This window comes from Armigeres subalbatus, chromosome 1 (genome assembly GCF_024139115.2).
Source record: "Armigeres subalbatus isolate Guangzhou_Male chromosome 1, GZ_Asu_2, whole genome shotgun sequence".
Lineage (NCBI taxonomy): Eukaryota > Metazoa > Arthropoda > Insecta > Diptera > Culicidae > Armigeres > Armigeres subalbatus.
This window is the reverse complement of record NC_085139.1, coordinates 254598247-254618504: the sequence shown is the minus strand read 5'-3', so window position 1 is coordinate 254618504 and position 20258 is coordinate 254598247. Positions and strand designations below refer to the sequence as shown.

Here is a 20258-nt window from a genome sequence, read left to right as displayed (position 1 = left end):
GGGGGTGGGTACTACCAAATGTTACGCATAACGCGAATGAAATTTTTTCTCTAATGTTTTTTTTAATCACTGATTAAAGTAATCGTTGACATGTCTTGACGACGAATACGCATCTACCTATCCTCTTCACTACCATACTAGTCTTTGTAGTTTTTTACTTTTTATGTCAGAGCATGCTATTTTGGCGTATTTTTTAATTCTAAAAGACAGCGTGTTCGTTTTGTTCGAAACATTCTTGCAAAATTTAGAAATTTTGTGTCACGATGAATATTCACGATTGCTACAGATTATGTTATTTTATAAAAACGACCTTGGAAACGACGCTTTTATTGGAGGCACCCCGACTTTAACCATGTAAACATTAAATTTAACTGATATGCCCAAAAACTGTTTGATTGGTCATGGTCGCAAGTTCTATTCGCGTTTCTACTAGCTCCATTCTTAATATAATTGATTTTTGATAATATGCCATTCGTATTATAAGTGTTCAAAAAATACCAAAACCCATATGATTAAGAAAAGGAAAAAAAATCTGCCTTTAAAATTTTCATAGTTACGCGTTATACGGGGGAGGGAGGGGGTACCGAAAATGTTACTTTTTGTTACGAGGGGGAGGGAGGGGGTCAAAAACTCGAATTTTTGCGTTACGTAATTTGTGAACAGACCCTTAAAGAAAAACTGATAAAATAATAAACATTGTTCTAGAAATTTGAAAATCAAAACCCACCTGTGTTGTCCCATCTTGCTATTTATTCGCATAACAGTCACATTCCAGATTTTGATAAACTCTCGCACAAAACATCAATGTAATTATGGTCCATTTAATAGTTTCATAGCAATATATCCAGATAAAGAATATAATGTCAAATTTTCAGAAAGATTACTGGTTTTATCGATTTATTAGAATTTTTTAAATTTCTTCCTGTAAAACGAGTTTGAAAAACTCTACGGTAAATTTCTCAAGTTGAAGAAAACTGACATGGGACGCTTATGCGAATAGGGGCAGTGTAGCAAATTGTAATGATTTGTACACGGCAGGCACTGCTTCTTTTACACAAAGAAAATCTTTCGGTACCCCCGAAGGCCCGTGACATACCGCATTCTGATGTCCGTGTTAGGAATGCACGAGATTGGTTATATATGAAATTTTTAATGGCTTTGACAAGAATTGAAATTTTCAATAGCTTATTGTTAATAATCTTAAGTTTCAATGAAATAGACAAAATGGTGGAAAGTGTCCGAGTCGATTGATACACAGAGAAAAAAAAAGTTGGGATTTCAACATTTTCTAATTTTATTTTGAAAGTTATGGAAATTTGGTAGTTTTGAGTGCCAAAATGTTTAGATTAAATGCTAAATGTTTGATCTGAAAGTTTTTTTCTCAGTGTAAAATTGTTATTTCTACTTCAGAACGAAATTTTATAAATCAAATATGATTCCCATATTTCATAGTTCTGGCAACCCTGAAAACAAAAAAAAAACAATGTAACTGGCAGCCCACGATGATCTGTCAAAAAGTTATGTTTATCTTTTTCCTGTAAACGGAGAGTCAATTTCCTGTGCGTCGTGCATCGAAAAATACCGCGATTGCATTCCGGAATCCGGACGGAAAGTTTCATAACGATGGTCTGGACACAACTTGCAATGCAATACAGTGGATGCTGATCCGAACCCAAAAGCACAAATGGAAAAAAATATTCTCGGAGTAATGACCGGAATAGAATATGGCAAGCGATGCGCTTTATATCGGCAGAAAACGAGACTCGATTGAATCCGCGTTGTGATTCCGTCACTTCCAGCATTATTTTAAACATTGGAGCCACGGATTTGATTCATCTTCCGATCTGCTGTAAACGGAGTGCTTGGTGTAAAACTGTGGAAAGTCGAGGTGCTCGTTCTTCAGTCGTCAACTCAAATGTCGCCGAAGACGCGGAAGTTTTTATTATGCTGGGAGATGATGCTGCTTTAAAAGGCAAACAGTAGGAGAATATTTAGAACCATTTTCAAAGCGACGAGCATGCCGGATGGAGTGATTTGCGAACGAAGGATGATGCACAAGTAGGTTTTAATAAAATTACATTGGTTCTATTTAGTTATGACTTGATCTTTTGCTTGCTGTTGGATAGACATTTGCCCAGACATTAGATAATCAATCGGTTGAGCTCAATGTTGCTTTAGATAATAAGTCAATCCTTACTGCATAATAAATCTGCTTAGTTTGGAATTTTATATAGTGAGAAGGCTTGATTTTTTTGTGTACATCAATAGAAATCGACAGATACAAATATTTTTTTCATGATTACATATTTATTTATTATATAACATTCATTTTAGATCAACTGTCAACGACATATTATAATCTCCAGTGCAAAGCGTTCGCGACTATCAGAAGCAATCGGTCAACACAAAATAGGATCAGCAGAAAACGTCATCGTTGGGGGACGGAGGACATTTGGCGATTTGGAAGTATACGACCTTACCGATGTCTTTCTAAAAATTTCAAAATGCTCGTAGCTAATCGTGGTAATGGTTATGACGAACCACGCACCAGAAGATTGCTCTGGAACTAAACCGCTAGAGGCCACTTTTGAACTGATGGGTTACCCCTTGGGTTACGCTCTCTCCGACCCGGCTAACAAGAGAGAATCAGTCGACTTCTTCATAAACGTCACGATCTACCGGAAGGAATACACTCGGATGCTCAACCATTACCAATTCCCTCTGCCGGAATGCTCAGAGAAGCAATACGCCACGCCAAAAGCATTGATCTTCACTTCTTCCAATGATGATGCTCCTTGTGGTGCCGTTCCTTCGAGTAGTGCTTTGTACAGAGTATTTTCTCCAGCACTATCCTAGAATAGAGTCGGCTGCAGAGCAAGGAATCGGAATCGCAGGAAGAAAAGAAGGGATGATCCACCTTTGGAGGAGGCAGTGTATGTAAGTTTTTTATACTAGACGCAATTATTCCGCTTTCTTTTTCACTTTTTCTTTTTTATGACATTGTTTTAAGGCCCTCTATATGACAACCAGGGCGACTGCAACAACGAGCAAGACTGGATCAGCTAGCTGACGCTGAATCCGATAAGCTTCGGCGATAGTTTACATTCTGTCGTATTTACGTCGAATAATTATATCAACAGTGATCACATGAATAACGATTGCAATGGACGTAGCAGCGGTGGCAGCTGTTACAACAATGGTAGACGGGATGGGATCAAAAACAGAACCAAGACGGTTCGAATGCGCACAACTTGCATTACTCGAACCACGGAGAATGTTTATGATGTGAAATATAAATCATAGCATGTATAAACATAAATAGAATCATATCAATAAGTAAAATAAAAACTTTCAAATTTGTAATTTTTAGTTTGACGTGTTTAATTCAAATTGAAAGCGTGCGCAACTTGTTGTTCTGAAAGTATCACTACTTGATTCTAATGTAAAATACACATTTAGTTTTAAGAGGAAAATGTTATTTTTAAAATAAAAACACATTTAGTTTTGAGAGGAAAATGTCATTTTGAAAAGTCGGCTCTTGTCGAAGTTCCTACCAAAGTGACATTTTTACAATTGTAGATTTAACAGTTCAATACTTTCTACTGAAAATCACTAACTAATTTTCTCAATTTTACCAACGTTTCTTTGACTTTTACCAACGATTTTTTTTTGTGTGTAATATAAATCTTAAAAATCCATAGAAAGATAAAGGCGCTAGTAACGTTCAAAATCTTCGTTTCCAGCGTAACGCTCTCGATTTCCACCCAGTATAGTAAAGAAAGACGTAAGTCTTACGTCAGAAAGTTAAATGCGGCAGACTGGGTTCGAACCATGGACGTCGAGGTCGAGAGGCCGGTATGTAGACGCTCTCTCGACGCAGTACTCTAGAAGGTAACTGCCAACACTGCTAAAAATAACTATCCAGCATTTTACGAGCGCTAATGGCCGCCACAATCCAACTCAGTTTTTGGTAGGGTGGAAACAGTTTGAAGTTTGGCTTGTGTCGTATGACACAAAAACGATAAGTTTTCATCATCATAATGATGAATTCATGATGATGATGATCGCTGCGGTGTCATACGACACAAGCCAAACGTCAAATCGAATGCATCCTACCAAAAAGGGAGTGAAATTGTGGCGGCCATTACCGCACGTAAAATGCTGGATATATAGTATTTATATGTGTCGCGATTATAAATTTTTGCAATAGCGCCACCCTAATATAATCGATTTGGATCCACACATAAACCATATTATTGCTTATTTGTGACCACACATAAAATTTATTTCTATATATATTTTATAAGTGGTTTGCGTGGAGAACGGTTATGTGTGTTATATACATCATAACCTAAATCTACACGGATAACCTCGTAAACTCATTAAAGAGTAAATTTTCACGCATTTTCGGGAATAAGTGGATCTACTCATTTAATGAGTAAACCACATTTTACTCATAAATGAGTAAACGCAATATATGTCAAAAAATGTTGCATTTTTACCCATTTTTAGAAAATGATTTTTTTTTGAAAATGGGTAAAAAACTCTCATTTTTGAGAATGGCGCTAGAATGGAAAATAATAAAAATAGGATTTTCTGCAGTTTAAAGAAGAATATAACAAATAAAATGCCCAAGCTTGTTTATTTATTTTGTTATACATTATGTATGTGTTTATAAATACAATATAATTAATTAAAATCCAGACATCCCTCATCGTGGTATGGTTGAAGATGTACTCCTCGTTTTCATCCTTGCTTCCATCTGTTTCGATCCTGATAAATCAAAAAACAATGTAAAGATTTATGATATTAAATTGAAAAGATTTTAATTGCTTACGTTTAAGCTTATCCGTGGTTTCCGCGGCTATCAGGTCACAAAGATTTTTTGAGCTTCTGCAATGTCGCAACATGCAACTGATGGCAGAGCGTATACGATACGAAAATTCACAAGTATTTTTTCACCCATTTATGGGTTTCCAAATAAACGTTTTTAATGTCGGTCAATATTCCCAAAATGGGTGTTTTTTCACCCACTTGAAGTTGTCAAATTTTCCCCATTTTCTGACAGCTCAATACAAGATCCAAAAATGGTTAAATTTTTACTCATAAATGAGTTTACGAAGTTATCCGTGATGGATTTTTGCCAATAAAAATGTGTGGATTTTTGGTAGTGTATAAGAAGCACTGTTGTTGAAATAATCGGTCGAAGATTCATAACGGGCCAGTTATGAATTTCGATAGTCCAGTTCGCTGAGTGCACGTTCAAACAAAGTATCAACCGAAGCGTTTTCTTGGGGGAGGAGTCAATGTTCGTCAAACTGCTTGACTGGTGTGTATGCTGCATTATAAAGAACATATTTCTACAGATTCCTACCCCCATTGAGAGCTTTTTCGTGTAAATTTCCACAAAACTGTCAAACTCAACCGCAAACAAAAATAGCACGAAAAGTCTACGCGGAAAGCTCCGATCCCTGAAATCGTCCATTTCTATTTCACTCCCAGTGGCATTTACTACGTAAGTGATCGAGCTCCTGCTAAAAATGTGTAATTTTGAAGGTTTTTGTTGGAAATTGTTTATAAATTTTAGTTGTGATAATGGTAATCAGGAGCTATACAATATGATTGATCAAATTTGAGTAGGTAGTGAAAATTTCCGCAGCTCAAATATTGGCTTACTCAAAAACTTTTGTGTTACACGTGTTTTACAAAACAAAATACTTTAGAAATTAAATATTCCTGCATAAGATTGTTTATTAATTGGATCTTAATACCTAATTGATAAAATTAATTCATGCATAAAAGTGATTAAGGAACAAATAGACAATTTATAAAGAATTCATGAGGAATTGTTTTCAAACATAACCTCGAATCAATACAACATCCGGTCCATCAATGTTTATCTTCATGGTGTTTGAATTTCATTTTCAGGTTAAATCGTTACTCCCAAGTTAACGTAACGATGTCGGGAAATCTAGACATTCTCGCTCTGAAGGATGACGATGTCACCAAGATGTTGGCCGCGACGACCCACGTCGGCAGCACCTCGGTGAACTTCCAGATGGAATCCTACGTGTACAAGCGCCGCCCGGACGGAGTGCACATCATCAACCTGGGCCGTACCTGGGAGAAGTTGCTGCTCGCTGCCCGTTGCATCGCCAGCATCGAATTCCCCGGAGAGGTAAGGAATATTTGCTTTGTATTTAATGAATGCATAGCAAAACAATGGCTATTGAAATGCGTCGATAAAGGTTTCACGTCAAGATGATGAACTAACTTTTCCATCTTTCGGGTCGGAATACCCATGACGCATAACTTCTAAGTTACTGATTTGACGAAACCTTTGGCCAAAGTCGCGCTTTTACATTCCAAAAAAAAATTCGTCAAACCGAGAACCTACTGTAAAACTTTTATTACTCTGGCCATCATCGTTGTTGGGTCTCATTTGAATGGATCCTTTAGCGTAGAAAACCAGACAGAAAAAACTAGATTTCAATCCACTGCCGGAGCTGGATTTGAATCCAATAATCTCTTCGGTGCACATGATTTGAAATACAACGGAGTTTCAGGGATGACGAGTTTTATTTGGAACGAGCCGTGTTTTCTCTTTTATCTCATCAGTTAGTGTTTTACACAAATGCTACAAAATTTCTACGTTTCTATCCTCCAAGGTCTTCGCCATCTCGTCCCGTCCATTTGGACAGCGTGCCGTGCTGAAGTTCGCCCATTACACCCAGGCTACCCCGACTGCTGGTCGTTTCACGCCCGGTGCCTTCACCAATCAGATTCAACCGGCTTTCCGTGAACCGCGTCTGCTGATCGTCACCGATCCGTTGACCGATCATCAGCCCGTCACCGAAGCCTCGTACGTCAACATTCCGGTCATTGCTTTTTGCAACACCGATTCGCCGCTGAAGTTCGTGGACATTGCCATCCCGTGCAACAACAAATCTCCCCACTCCATCGGTCTAATGTGGTGGCTGTTGGCCCGCGAAGTGCTACGTCTGCGAGGCATGATCACTCACGACAAGTGGGACATCAAGCCCGATCTATTCTTCTACCGCGACCCGGAGGAGGCCGAGAAGGAGCAGGCTGCCATCGAGGCTGCCCCAGTTGCCAAGGATCTCTACCCAGAAGAACAGCTCGTGGTTGAGGAAACCAACTGGGCCGGCGAGGATAACGCTCTGCCAGCCCCAGGCGTTCCCGCTGTGGCAGCCCCTCCGGCTGCCATTCCTCAGTTGATGCAAGCTGATGATTGGAATGAGGACGAACCCCAGACCGCTGGATCGTGGGGTGGTAGCGGTGGCGGCTTCTAAGTCGTTACCTCGTTGGGGCAATGGTTTTGCTGATTGAGAAGGACCCTACGTGTGTTCTATGTAGGTGGTTCGGGTGGAGAATAAATAAACCAGAAAAGGTTAAACAAAAGTACTGATTACGATTGTATCTATTCCGAAAACCTATTTCATAATTGTTTAATCATTTCAATTCCATCACGAATTGTGTAATTCTTTTTAAGATAGTAACAGTAGAGCTGTTACAACAGTCGCGACTTGTCGCGAAAATCGTCTATTTACATTTATGCTGTCCCATGAGCAGCTCGAAGTTATTCCCAATCCCTCGCATGCTCATTTGTTGACACAAAAGAACGAGCAGGACGGGAACAACTTTGAGCTGCTCATTGCTCAGCAAGAATCGCAGGTCCAAATATTATTTTTTGCCTTCTCGTACACGAACCAAAGACGATTTTGTGATATCAATCGACTCAGCTCGACGAATTAAAATGATGTCCGTCTCTGTGTGTGCACAAAATTAAACTCATGTTTTAGGAATTTATCTTGAACCGATTTGCTTGCAACAAGTTGCATTCGAGGGGAAATCCTGCTTGTCCCATTGTTTCTTATTGAAAATGGGCCAGATCGTTCTATGTGATCAGCGGGGGAAGCCCATATGGCATAATGCCGTTTGGCATAAGGCCGTTTGGCATAATGCCATTTGGCATAACGATTTGAATTTCTAAAGGCCATTTGGCATAAAGACCATTAGGCATAACGACCATTTGGCATAATTTGTTGGGTACCTCGAGGCCATTTGGCATAACGACCGTTTGGCATAATGACCATTTGGCATAATCCTTGATAAATGAAATACAACGGGCCGTTTAGCAAAATTACCACTTGGCACAAAAAAGGTTAATCGTAGGAATATATCGACAATCGACATTGTTGTTTCATAAGGGCGAAAGTCGCGTAAACATTGACTTCTTCTGCTGATTTCAGGAAGATTAAAGACTTTTGGGGATGTTTTCCACTTCTGTTTGATTGAAGGCGCGGAGCGCCATCAGTTCCAAGTGATTTTTAGCTGGGAGCGGTCCTTGTTGTTGAGAAACTTGCAGGAAAAGGCATTGTTTACGATTGCGAGTATGCATTTATCCGGGATGAAGCAAAAAAAGATAAATCCTTCTTTAAAAGTACGCATTTGCCCGGAATAATGCAACAGAGTAGATGACTCCTTCTTTAAAAGTATGCATTTGCCCGGGATTAAACAAAAAAGAAGATGACTCCTTCTTTAAAAGTACTCATTTGCCCAAATTAGGCAAATGAGTAGATGACTCCTTCTTTAAAAGTATGCATTTCCCCGGGATGAAGCAAAAAAGATGACTCCTTCTTTCAAAGTACGCATTTGCCCGGAATGAAGCAAAAGAGTAGATGACTCCTTCTTTTAAAGTACGCATTTGCCCGGAATGAAGCAAAAGAGTAAATGACTCCTTCTTTAAAAGTACGCATTTACCCGAAATAAGGCAAAATAAATATGACTTTAAGAATTGTCACACACACACTTTCACTCCAACACTGCTCACAACATGTCGTAGAAACAAAAAATACTGCGGCGCGCTTTGTAAATTTTTCGTGAAAATGTTGTGAAAACTGCCAAAGCATTATTTGATATACTCAGCTCTATTGTATACAAAGGTGATTGTAATGCCAAAGCCAAGAAGCAACTCATAAGCAGGATCATAAGCAGCACGGCGAACCACGGAACATATGCCAATTAATTAGTCTAAGTTTGAAGACTAAGGACAACTCTTTGTATAACATATATCAGATTAAACTGTACTTCTTTGTATTTTTATCCCGAGCCATTTTTAATCCCATTTTTTGTACGGCACCCGTTAGGAGAAAAAGTAAATCACTCCTTAAAATACGCATATGTCCAGAAAAAGGCAATAATACAGATGTAAATTGAGCTTCTTCCAAGAGTTTTGATAATTCTTTTAATTTTTATGCCAAATGGTCGTTATGCCAAATGGCCCTAAAATAATTATGACTATTTTTCTTTATTATGCCAAACGGTCGTTATGCCAAATGGTCTTTATGCCAAATGGCCCCTGGCTATTCAAATCGTTATGCCAAATGGCATTATGCCAAACGGACTTATGCCAAACGGCATTATGCCAAATGGAATTATGCCATTTGGGGTAGCCCCATGCACGAGAAAGGCGCAATCACCGCGGTAAGGGTATGCGATAACACACTTTTTCCTAACGAAAAGAAATGAAATAATTTCCATGTTGATTCGGAACGGGGCGAAACGAAATATAGATTTACTTTCGAGACTTCGAAACGATACGAAAATCAAGGTCCATTTAATTCGAAATTTTACGGAACGAAACGAAATTTTTAATTATTTCCGCGGAATTTTTATTGATTTTATTTTTTCGAAGTTACATAACGGCTATAGTAACAGAAGAAGCAGGCTGTGATAAACCGACGCGTTTCCGTTTATATATCTCTAGCAGGCCCGTCGAACTTCGTCTCGCCCAAAATGAATGAGTTAGCACAAACTTTTATTTTGTATTCACAATATAAGTTTGAATGTTTGCTCTACGATTAGAAAGACAGAGCATTTCTTGTTTTTAATATGATATGTGTAAGGACATAAACGTAAACCTTCTTACGAACGAGCGTTAGGTGATCCAAAGGTGGCGGCAGCACTACGAAGAGCACCTGAATGGCGATGTGGCAGACAACGGTGATGGTACGGTAATGAACCTGGGAGCGCAGGACATACGACATACGTGCGCAGGACATACGACTTCCGGCTTCGAATCTCCAGGAAATCCAGGAGGAGATCGGCCGGCAAAAAAAACACTACCAGGAGAGCTGTTTAAACACGGTGGTGAGGCACTGGCTAGAGCGCTGCACTGGGTAATTACCAAGGTTTGGGAGGATGAGGTTCTGCCGCAGTAGTGGATGGAAGATATCGTGTATCCCATCTACAAAAAGGGCGATAAGCTGGATTACAGCAACTACTGCGTAATCACATTGCTGAACGCCGCCTACAAGATACTCTTCTACATGTAAATTTTATGCCGAGAGTTCGTGGGGCAGCACCAGGCGATTACGATAATTGTAATTTTGTTGACATACCTACCTGGATACCTTATTGGCTGCAGCGTCGATACACCTATGTCTGGCGTATTGTAGAGCTCCATAATCGTCGGTCTTGGGCGATGTTCCTCCAGTTTCCCCGAACGTTTTGGGTCCTCAGGTCTGATTCCACCGCGAAGTTCCACCACTTCTACGCCGGCCCCTATCTGGTTTTCTGTTAAATATTGTTTTCGCTATTCTTTCTTCCGACATTCACGACATTCACACTAAGTGACCAGCCCATTGAAGTCTGCCTTATTCTATACGATTCAAAATATTTTCTTCTTTGTAAACTTGATACAGCTCATGATTCATGCGTCTGCGCCACACACCATTTTCTAGTTTCCCTCCGAGTATTGTACGCAGCACTTTTCGCTCAAAAACCCCGAAAGCTCTCCGGTCCGCCTCTTTTAACGTCCATGCTTCATGTCCATGAAGAGCCACTGGTAGAATCAGAGGTTTGTATAGAGTAACTGTGGCTGCATGCTGTGGGACCTAGCTGGTTGCGTAATCCGTAAAAGTCCCTATTCGCAGCTGCAATACCCCGCTCGGAAAGATCTTCTAGAAGTCTCCCGTGATATCTCTGAGACAAAAAAATGAGTCTCCTAGACTTTTTTCTACGATGTCTAGAACCTGTCAGACCTCAAATCCGCCTCAAATACAACAACCGTTTCAACCGGTGTCTACGTCAAATTTTCGACGAGTAAACCGTTTGAACCGGAAAGGATTTGACATATCGGTTCTCTTAGATGACGCAGAGATATCTCCTAGACATGGGTACTACTAGAAATACTAGAATAAGAGATCGGCGAAGACGCCATCTTGTTTCCAATTAAACCGTCATAAGCGGTTCCATTTCGACTTGTTTACTTTTTGCATCCATAAGAAGCAAGCAAAAAGTTCAAGTGCTGCCAGTATCATTGTCACGATTTCATGCATTTTCATACGTTGCCATTTCGACAGTTTTTCACTCCGCCGGTCTCTGGTTATAGGGTAGCTAGGTACTACAGCTCTACTAGATTTTTACTAGATATGGTTGAGCAATGGGTACCTCGATTCTTCTTCTTATTATTCTTTTTATAATTTTTTTAATTTTCGATTTGATAACAAACTTTTTTTCAAACATAGTTATTTTAGTTTACTTTTAATTTCTATTTAATATTTGTACATTTCTATTATACATTTCAATAATAAAATAATGGAATTTACCATCTGCTTCATTGACAGCCGAAGTTTGTTTAATTCGACGAGCACTGGAACCCCCTGATGTGGATAATGACGGACGAATATCTCGACGAAATCCTCCTATAAAACGGTTCCTTATTCCCGGCTCTGCTGAGAAGAAAAGGACAAAAAAACGATTCATTTTAATGGAGTTCGGAAGAAAGGAAGGTATTCTGTAATAGTTTTAGCAATATATGGATTTATTAGAATGGATGAAACAATTTTCGGAATTCTGGGAAGACTTCTAGAAATTCCTGAACAAATTCTCCGAAGGAATCCCAATAAATGTTCAAATGAAATCGTAGATAACAAGTATCCCGGAAACATTCCTCTAGTTCTGATTCCTTCCGGAATCTAATTGGAATTCCTCCTGGAATTCGATCAAGGCACCTTTCGGAATCCAGTGCAAAATATTTCTTAAAACCCGTTGGGATTTTTTTTAATCCATACGGGATTCCATCTGGAAATCAATAATAGCGAATTTTAGTCTGAAAACCTGTCTGAGGAAATGCAGAGCGGATTCTTTAAAGCGGTTTCATGCGGAAATTGTGGGCGGTTTCATTCGGGAACTCTATGTCGATTCCTTTGGTGATTTTGGATAGATTCATTCGAGAAATATGATCGGATTCCTTCGGGAAATTCAGGCAGATTCTTTCGAGAATTATGGGCAGAGTCCATCGAAGATTGGCTTTTCGAAAATTCAGATTCCTGGAATAATGCTAAGCGGAATCTTTTTAAAAATTTTGGTGGTTTCCTCAAGAATCCTGAGCGGCTTCCTTCGGGAATGTTGATTCCTACAGAATTTTGGGCGGTTTCAATTGGGAAATCTTGGCAAGCTCCTTTGGAAATATTGGGCTGATTTCTTCGATGAATCTGAGCAGATTCTTTCGGGAAGTTTGACCAGATTCCATCGATCACTTTAATCAGATTTCTTACCCTTGCTGGCGGCCTCGGCATAGTTCCAGTTGTCCCGGGTATTTGGATTGGCGCCGGCTTCCAGGAACAAGCGAACGACATCGGCATGACCGAAAGAACACGCATTATGCAGCGGGTGGAGTCCTCCATCGTCTCTGGCCTGGATCGATGCACCGTTGGTGAGCAGCAATTCAACCACTTCCCGGCGACTGTAACCTGTGAAAAAAAGATGGCGACAACAAAAAGCGCGGAAGAAAGTGGTCTAAACCGATTCAACTGATTAGCAGTGATGAAGGTGTAGAGGTAAACAAACACACTCGCAAAAACCCGAGGGCAAAATACACTTGGTTCGAACCCAAACTTATTTTGAAACTTGACTACGGTGGTTTGTGTCCTAACTAGGTAGATTCCTGTTCGCTTTTAGACATCCTTCCGTACGTCTTTTCACTTCACGGGAAACGTCATTGTCACATGTCACAAGCTTTCCAAGGTAAATAAATTCTTCAACAACTTCAAACACATCCCCATCAAGCACTACCTCTGCACCAACACCACTAGGTCTTCCCCTATCTCTACCTGCCACCATGTACTTATGCTACGTTTAGACAAGGCAAGTGAATTGAGCAAGTCGCTTGAATCGAACGCGAACTGAACGTGTAAACACCTTAATTCAATTCACTTGAACGAAAAGAAAGTTGAACATGTTCAACTTTTGGCAAGTCAATAGAATTCAACTCAGTTGTTCAATTCACTTGCCCTGTCAAAACGTAGCATTAGACTTAGTAGAGTTAATGGTTAAGCCTATCCTCGCCGTCCTCCTCTTCAGTGGGAAAAAAGCCTTCCCTACTGCACTGCGATCGATTCCAATAAGGTCGATGTTGTCCGCAAAGCCCAGGAGCATATGCGACTGTTTGATGATAGTTCCGTTCCTCTGCACGCCAGATCTCCTAATAGCGCCTTCGAGTGCAATGTTGAACAATAAATTCGAAAGTGCATCACCCTACTTCAATCCGTCTAAGCTCACAAATGAGGTTGACACTTAGTCTGCAATCCGAATATTTGATTTCGAGCCATCCAGCGTTGCACGTATCAGTCTAATCAGTTTCGCCGGAAAACACAGGTTTAGCAAAGTCCTGTTTATTTATTTTTTTTCAGGCTAAGGCCGGAGTTGCCTGTGCAGTGCATAGAAGTCTTCTCAATCCAGCTCGGTCCATGGCTGCACGTCGTCAACCACGCAGTCTGCGGAGGGTCCGCAAATCGTCCTCCACCTTGCCCGCTGTGCACCTCGCCTTCTTGTTCTCGTTCGATCGTTGTCGAGAACTATTTTCACCGGATTACTGTCACCGCAGTCTTCCGATTTTCGCGGTGTGAACGATGGATGGTTCTCCCAACAGCTGATGCAACTCGTGATTCATTCGCCTCCTCCACGTACCGTCCGCCATCTGCACCCCACCATAGATGGTCGGCAGCAATTCCCTTTCTCGTGTCCATAGAGAACTACCGTTCTAATAAGCCTTTTGTAGATAATCAGTTTGATACGGTGGCAACCCAACTAACAATCTCTCATTGAACTAACCTTAGTACTATATTTTTATTCAGCAACATGCTGTATTATTGTCTTAGTATTTTCCTTCAAAGCTAATGTTCAAACATTATTCAAACAAATTTGGCGAAATTATAAAGCTGCTCAGTCAGCTTGGAGTTGTTGGTGATCGATTTGTATACGTTTATTCAACTACACATTCAGCTACATATTTTGAATAATGTGTTCATTAAGCTTGTAATCATCCCTTGTTCAACTTTAATTCTACAGATGTAAAATATATGTACAGTCCGTTAAGGAACTTATTCTAGACAAATTTAAACCTTTAACAAGGCTGGTAATAAACATTGGCTCATTAATTAAAACATTGATCTAAAAATAGAATCAACTGAATTGTGGTTGTTAAACCAGCTAATGCATGGTTTGTACATTCTCTTTAAAAATCTTCATTAAACGTGTTGCAGAAATCAACAAAATGATGACAGTGCTTGATTTCAATTTTCTTGTTTTATTTGATTTATGCGTCATATACCACTACGTTATTATCATTTTACCTATAATTGCATTTTTAAATTTATTATCTTAAGATAAATTTTCCTTATCGTTGACGGGTTTTGATCGCACGTCCACAGCGTTGCCTGTTCATCGTAGTGCTCGAAGCTCACCTCTCCATCTGTACCAATTCAGCAACCATGTAGTTAAGATCAAATGATGGGGTTTTGTTCTACCTTGCATCTCAACTAACAATTTTAGTTGTATAAGAGTGAAATCAGGAGTGATTCAGTTTCATTCCAAATTTTCGACCACTATTCTAGTTTGAATCTGGAGCCAAATAGAACAAACTCGCTGGTTTCCCCAGCAGTGTTCTATTCATGTTTTTCAAATTTTCAATTAAATGAAATCATCATGTTGGCGCCAAGAAAGGCGCCGTAATTGCAAAGTGGATTGATCCGTAGATAAAATGACGCATTCATACACCAAAACAATTGGAAAATATTTGAATCTCGTGATTCAATCGTGGTTCAAATCTGCAGAAAATAGAACGGAGCGTTATACCAGTTTTATTTTTTGGACATTTGACTGGTATAAAAAATGAGTCTAGAACAGATGCTGGGAAAATGAATGTTTCAGATTCATATTCAAACTGCCAGCCCCGAATGATTTGAATCACTGCTGATTTTACCCTAAGCTGGGTTTTTAGTTGAACAAGTCAAGAATTCAGCTGCAGTAGCATTTTCCCAGCAAAAATGTTTGTTTGGATACAGGTTATAAGAGTAAAATCAGCAGTGATTCAAATCGTTCGGGGCTGTCAGTTTGAATATGAATCTGAAACATTGAATTTCCCAGCAGCTGTTCTAGATTCAGTTTCTATACCAGTCAACTGTCAAAAAAATAAAACTGGTATAACGCTCCGTTCTATTTTCTGCAGATTTGAACCACGATTGAATCACGAGATTCAAATATTTTTCAATTGTTTTGGTGTATGGATGCGTCATTTTATCTACGGATCAATCCACTTTGCAATTCCGGCGCCTTTCTTGGCAGTAACATAATGATTTCAGTTAATTGAAAATTTGAAAAATATGAATAGAACACTGCTGGGGAAACCAGAGAGTTTGTTCTATTTTGCTCCAGATGCAAACTAGAATAGTGGTCGAAAATTTAGAATCAAACTGAATCACTCCTGATTTCACCCTAAGTGTGCAAAACTAGTATAATATTTAAAAGCTCCCAGGAGCCAATCGAATTGCAGTCATGCCTACTGATATTTGTCAGTTTGAGCAGTCCATCAAACCAGTTCACGTTTCTCTTATCAGGTCTAGATCCTACCAACAATATATAAAAAAAAAATGTGTTACCAATCCATTATCGTGGAAAACCATTTCTTTTTGCTATTCTCGTATACAAAGTATACATAAAGGCTAAAGGATCACTCCAAACCGAACTTTTGATAGAAGGCTCGGAGACCCATAGTGTTATATACCAATCAACTCAGCTCGACGAATTGAGGTGATGTCTGTATGTGCGTATGTATGTGTGTGTGTGTGTGTACAAAAATATGAGACACACTTTTTGGTACTTAGCATTATTCGATTTGCTCGCAACAAGTTGCAGTCGACGCGGATTGCGGTCTAGTTGTTTCCTATTGAAAATTGGCCCGATCGGTCATTGCGTTCCAAAGTTATTGGAAAAACATTGTTTTTCTGCCAAGGGTCCCCCCTTGGGAAAAAAAAATCAAAAACGAAAAAAAATTTTTTTTTCAAAGTTTGCAGCAATGCATTCAAATGACCGCAAATACATATGAATTGATGGAAAAAGTAAAATCTATCCTCCATAAGTGCTATTTTGACCTCTCTTATCTGTTTTTCTTATTATTTTAATGCGCGAGAAAGGCACCACCAACGCTAGGTGGATTATTCTGGGTTTATTGATATGTTTCACTCTGTATTGATTATGCCTTTCTGGAATGTCAGGTTACACTTAAATTTTAGATTTCTGAATACCCCTTTAATTTATGTATACCTCTTTGTCACACTTTTCATGTAGGACATCCGATTTTTAAGGCTCCCCCAGACCTAAGCGATTTCATTGCCGCGACCGCGACAACTAGTCGCCGCGATTCTATCGTTGGGTCGCTGCAGGCAATGTTCTATCCAGCATTTTACGAGCGCTAATGGCCGCCACAATCCAACTCAGTTTTTGGTAGGGTGGAAACAGTTTGAAGTTTGGCTTGTGTCGTATGACACAAAAACGATAAGTTTTCATCATCATAATGATGAATTCATGATGATGATGATCGCTTCGGTGTCATACGACACAAGCCAAACGTCAAATCGAGTGCGCCCTACCAAAAAGTGAGTTAAATTGTGGCGGCCATTACCGCACGTAAAATGCTGGATTTACGCTTCCATACCAACGGCGACAGAATCGCTGTCGCCAAGCGATAGAATCGCGTCGCGGCTGTCGCGTCGCGTGTGTTTGGGGGAACCTTTATTTATAAATTTTCACATTCTCCAAAGCGTATCTTTTTCTTAAAGCCTATTCAGATTACTCCATTTATCCTAATAAAATATCGTGTAAAAGTGAAAAAAAATGAATGTATGGAGACATCAAGCTTTTCTTTATAACGATATTTATTACAATAAATGGTGCAACCTGAATAGGCTATTAAAAGTGTAATATAATTTATGGACACTCGCTACCGCATATATTTCGATTGTACTTTCTCGTATTTAAAATACTTTTTGGTTTACATCGAAACCACCTACAAGATATTAACAAATGTTCAGCTACATGATGTTTTTTTACTATCGACTATGTTGTACAATAGTACTTGAAAACTGTTTGTACAGCTCGAAATCGTTTGACTTAAGCATCACTGTTGTCGTGTCCGGCGGGGACGGCTGAACGAATCAGCCATCTCCAGCTGCTGCTCGATTCGCAGCAGCTCAGTAGCCAACTTGATTCCTCGAAATACATCACAAAACTGAAGGCTCATATCGTTCATCTGTCACTCTCGCATCTGGTACTCATAGCTAATGTATATGCCCTCTTATACAATCAACATATCTTGTCACACCCGTCTCAATCCCTACATCTTCCTCCTGCTCTACTCTTTTACAATTTTACTATCATTGTTTTGCTCTTTTTTTTCAACACGACGCTTTAAAGTTTTGGTTAAACAAAGAACTGTGACACTCATGGGATTCACAACCAATTAAAATAAAGTATAATAAATCATCTCAGCTAGATACTTCTGTCTGCCATCAAAATCAGAAAAAAAAATCATCAACAATACTCTACGCAACTCTTTGCTTACGTATTCCCGTTCTTTGTTTACATTTTCTAACACTGAACTACAACCAACCACTGATCTCGGAATGCAGCCATGGATAGAGTTTTCCTGGCTCTAAAACATCAATCTTGCCTCAAAATCAAAAAAAATCATCAACAATTTGTTTTTTTACGCTACTCTTTACTTTCTTATTCTCATTATTTGTTTACATTTTCTAACACTGAGCTCCTACCAACCACTGATCTCGGAATGCAGCCATGGATAGAGTTTTTCAGGCTCTAGAACATCAATCTCGCATCAAAATCAGAAATAAAATCATCAACAATACTCTACGCAGCTCTTCGCTTTCCTACTCTCGTTCTTTGTTTACATTTTCTAACACTTAGCTCCAGCCAACCACTGATCTCGGAATGCAGTCATGGATAGAGTTTTCCAGGCTCTAGAACATCAATCTTGCATCAAAATCAGAAATAAAATCATCAACAATACTCTACGCAGCTCTTTGCTTCCTTGTTCTCATTATTTGTTTACATTTTCTAACATTAAGCTACAGCAAACCACTGATCTCGGAATGCAGTCATGGATAGAGTTTTCCAGGCTCTAGAACACCATTCGTGCATCAAAATCAGAAATAAAATACTCAACAATACTCTACGCAGCTCTTTGCTTCCTTGTTCTCATTATTTGTTTACATTTTCTAACATTAAGCTACAGCAAACCACTGATCTCGAAATGCAGTCATGGATAGAGTTTTTCAGGCTCTAGAACACCATTTATGCATCAAAATCAGAAATAAAATACTCAACAATACGCAGCTCTTTGCTTCCTTGTTCTCATTATTTGTTTACATTTTCTAACATTAAGCTACAGCAAACCACTGATCTCGGAATGCAGTCATGGATAGAGTTTTCCAGGCTCTAGAACACCATTCATGCATCAAAATCAGAAATAAAATACTCAACAATACTCTACGCAGCTCTTTGCTTCCTTGTTCTCATTATTTGTTTACATTTTCTAACATTAGGCTACAGCAAACCACTGATCTCGAAATGCAGTCATGTATAGAGTTTTCCAGGCTCTAGAACATCAATCTTGCATCAAAATCAGAAATAAAATCACCAGCAATACTTTACGCAACTCTCTGCTTCCTTGTTCTAATTATTTGTTTACATTTTCTAACACTAAGCTCCAGCCAACCACTGATCTCGAAATGCAGTCATGGATAGAGTTTTCCAGGCTCTAGAACATCAATATTGCATCAAAATCAGAAAAAAAAAATCATCAACAATACTCTACGCAGCTCTTTGCTTCCTTGTTCTCATTATTTGTTTACATTTTCTAACACTAAGCTCCAGTCTAGCACTGATCTCTAAAAGCAGTCATGGATAGAGTTTTCCAGGCTCTAGAACATCAATCTTGCATCAAAATCAGAAAAAAATCATCAACAATACTCTACGCAGCTCTTCGCTTTCCTATTCTCGTTCTTTGTTTACATTTTCTAACGCTGAACACCAATCAACCACTGATCTCGAAATGCAGTCATGGATAGAGTTTTCCAGGCTCTAGAACATCAATCTTGCATCAAAATCAGGAATAAAATCAGAAATAAAATTACCAACAATACTTTACGCAGTTCTTCGCTTCTATTCTCGTTCTTTGTTTACATTTTCTAACACTAAGCTCCAGCCAACCACTGATCTCGGAATGCAGTCATGGATAGAGTTTTCCAGGCTCTAGAACACCATTCATGCATCAAAATCAGAAATAAAATACTCAACAATACTCTACGCAGCTCTTTGCTTCCTTGTTCTCATTATTTGTTTACATTTTCTAACATTAAGCTACAGCAAACCACTGATCTCGGAATGCAGTCATGGATAGAGTTTTCCAGGCTCTAGATCACCATTCATGCATCAAAATCAGAAATAAAATACTCAACAATACTCTACGCAGCTCTTTGCTTCTTAGTTCTCATTATTTGTATACATGTTATAACGCTTAACACCAATCAACCACTGGTCTCGGAATGCAGTCATGGATAGTTTTTCAGGCTCTAGAACATCAATCTTGCATCAAAATAAAATAAAATCATCAACAATACTCTACGCAGCTCTTTTCTTCCTTGTTCTCACTCAATGTCTACACCCTCAGCCTATTTTTTCACTAGATCCTCACCCTATTTTTTCTAAAGATACTCTCTCAGGGGAATGATTGCTTACCCTATCAGGGATCCACATGCAGGAGAATGATTGTTCCATAGATACCCTCTCAGGGGAATGATTGATAACCCTATCAGGGATTCCTCCTCAAAGGAATTATTATTTCGAATACCCTCTCAGGGGAATGATTGTTTACC

The 20258-nt window shown here is 39.2% G+C and overlaps 1 protein-coding gene and 1 long non-coding RNA gene across 2 annotated transcripts; both read left to right on the top strand.

The window, feature by feature from the left end:
- Positions 1-1523: 1523 nt before the first annotated feature.
- Positions 1524-3503, top strand: LOC134212943 (uncharacterized). Its single transcript, XR_009979377.1, has 3 exons — positions 1524-2058; positions 2335-2937; positions 3011-3503. It is a non-coding gene; the product is annotated as an uncharacterized LOC134212943 (long non-coding RNA).
- Positions 3504-5371: 1868 nt separating this feature from the next.
- LOC134206778 (small ribosomal subunit protein uS2) lies at positions 5372-7422 on the top strand. The gene is made up of 3 exons (XM_062682503.1): positions 5372-5515; positions 5929-6178; positions 6669-7422. Exons 2-3 carry the CDS (start codon positions 5960-5962, stop codon positions 7311-7313), a joined length of 864 nt encoding a protein of 287 aa, XP_062538487.1. The 5' UTR covers positions 5372-5515; positions 5929-5959; the 3' UTR covers positions 7314-7422.
- Positions 7423-20258: the final 12836 nt, after the last annotated feature.

What these genes read in the sequence shown, in the direction of transcription:
- LOC134206778 (XM_062682503.1), top strand. Translation starts at nt 5,960, where the DNA reads ATGTCGGGAAATCTAGACATTCTCGCTCTGAAGGATGACGATGTCACC. An exon ending in GCATCGAATTCCCCGGAGAG is followed by an intron (nt 6,179 to 6,668) that starts GTAAGGAATATT and finishes CTATCCTCCAAG; the next exon opens with GTCTTCGCCATCTCGTCCCG.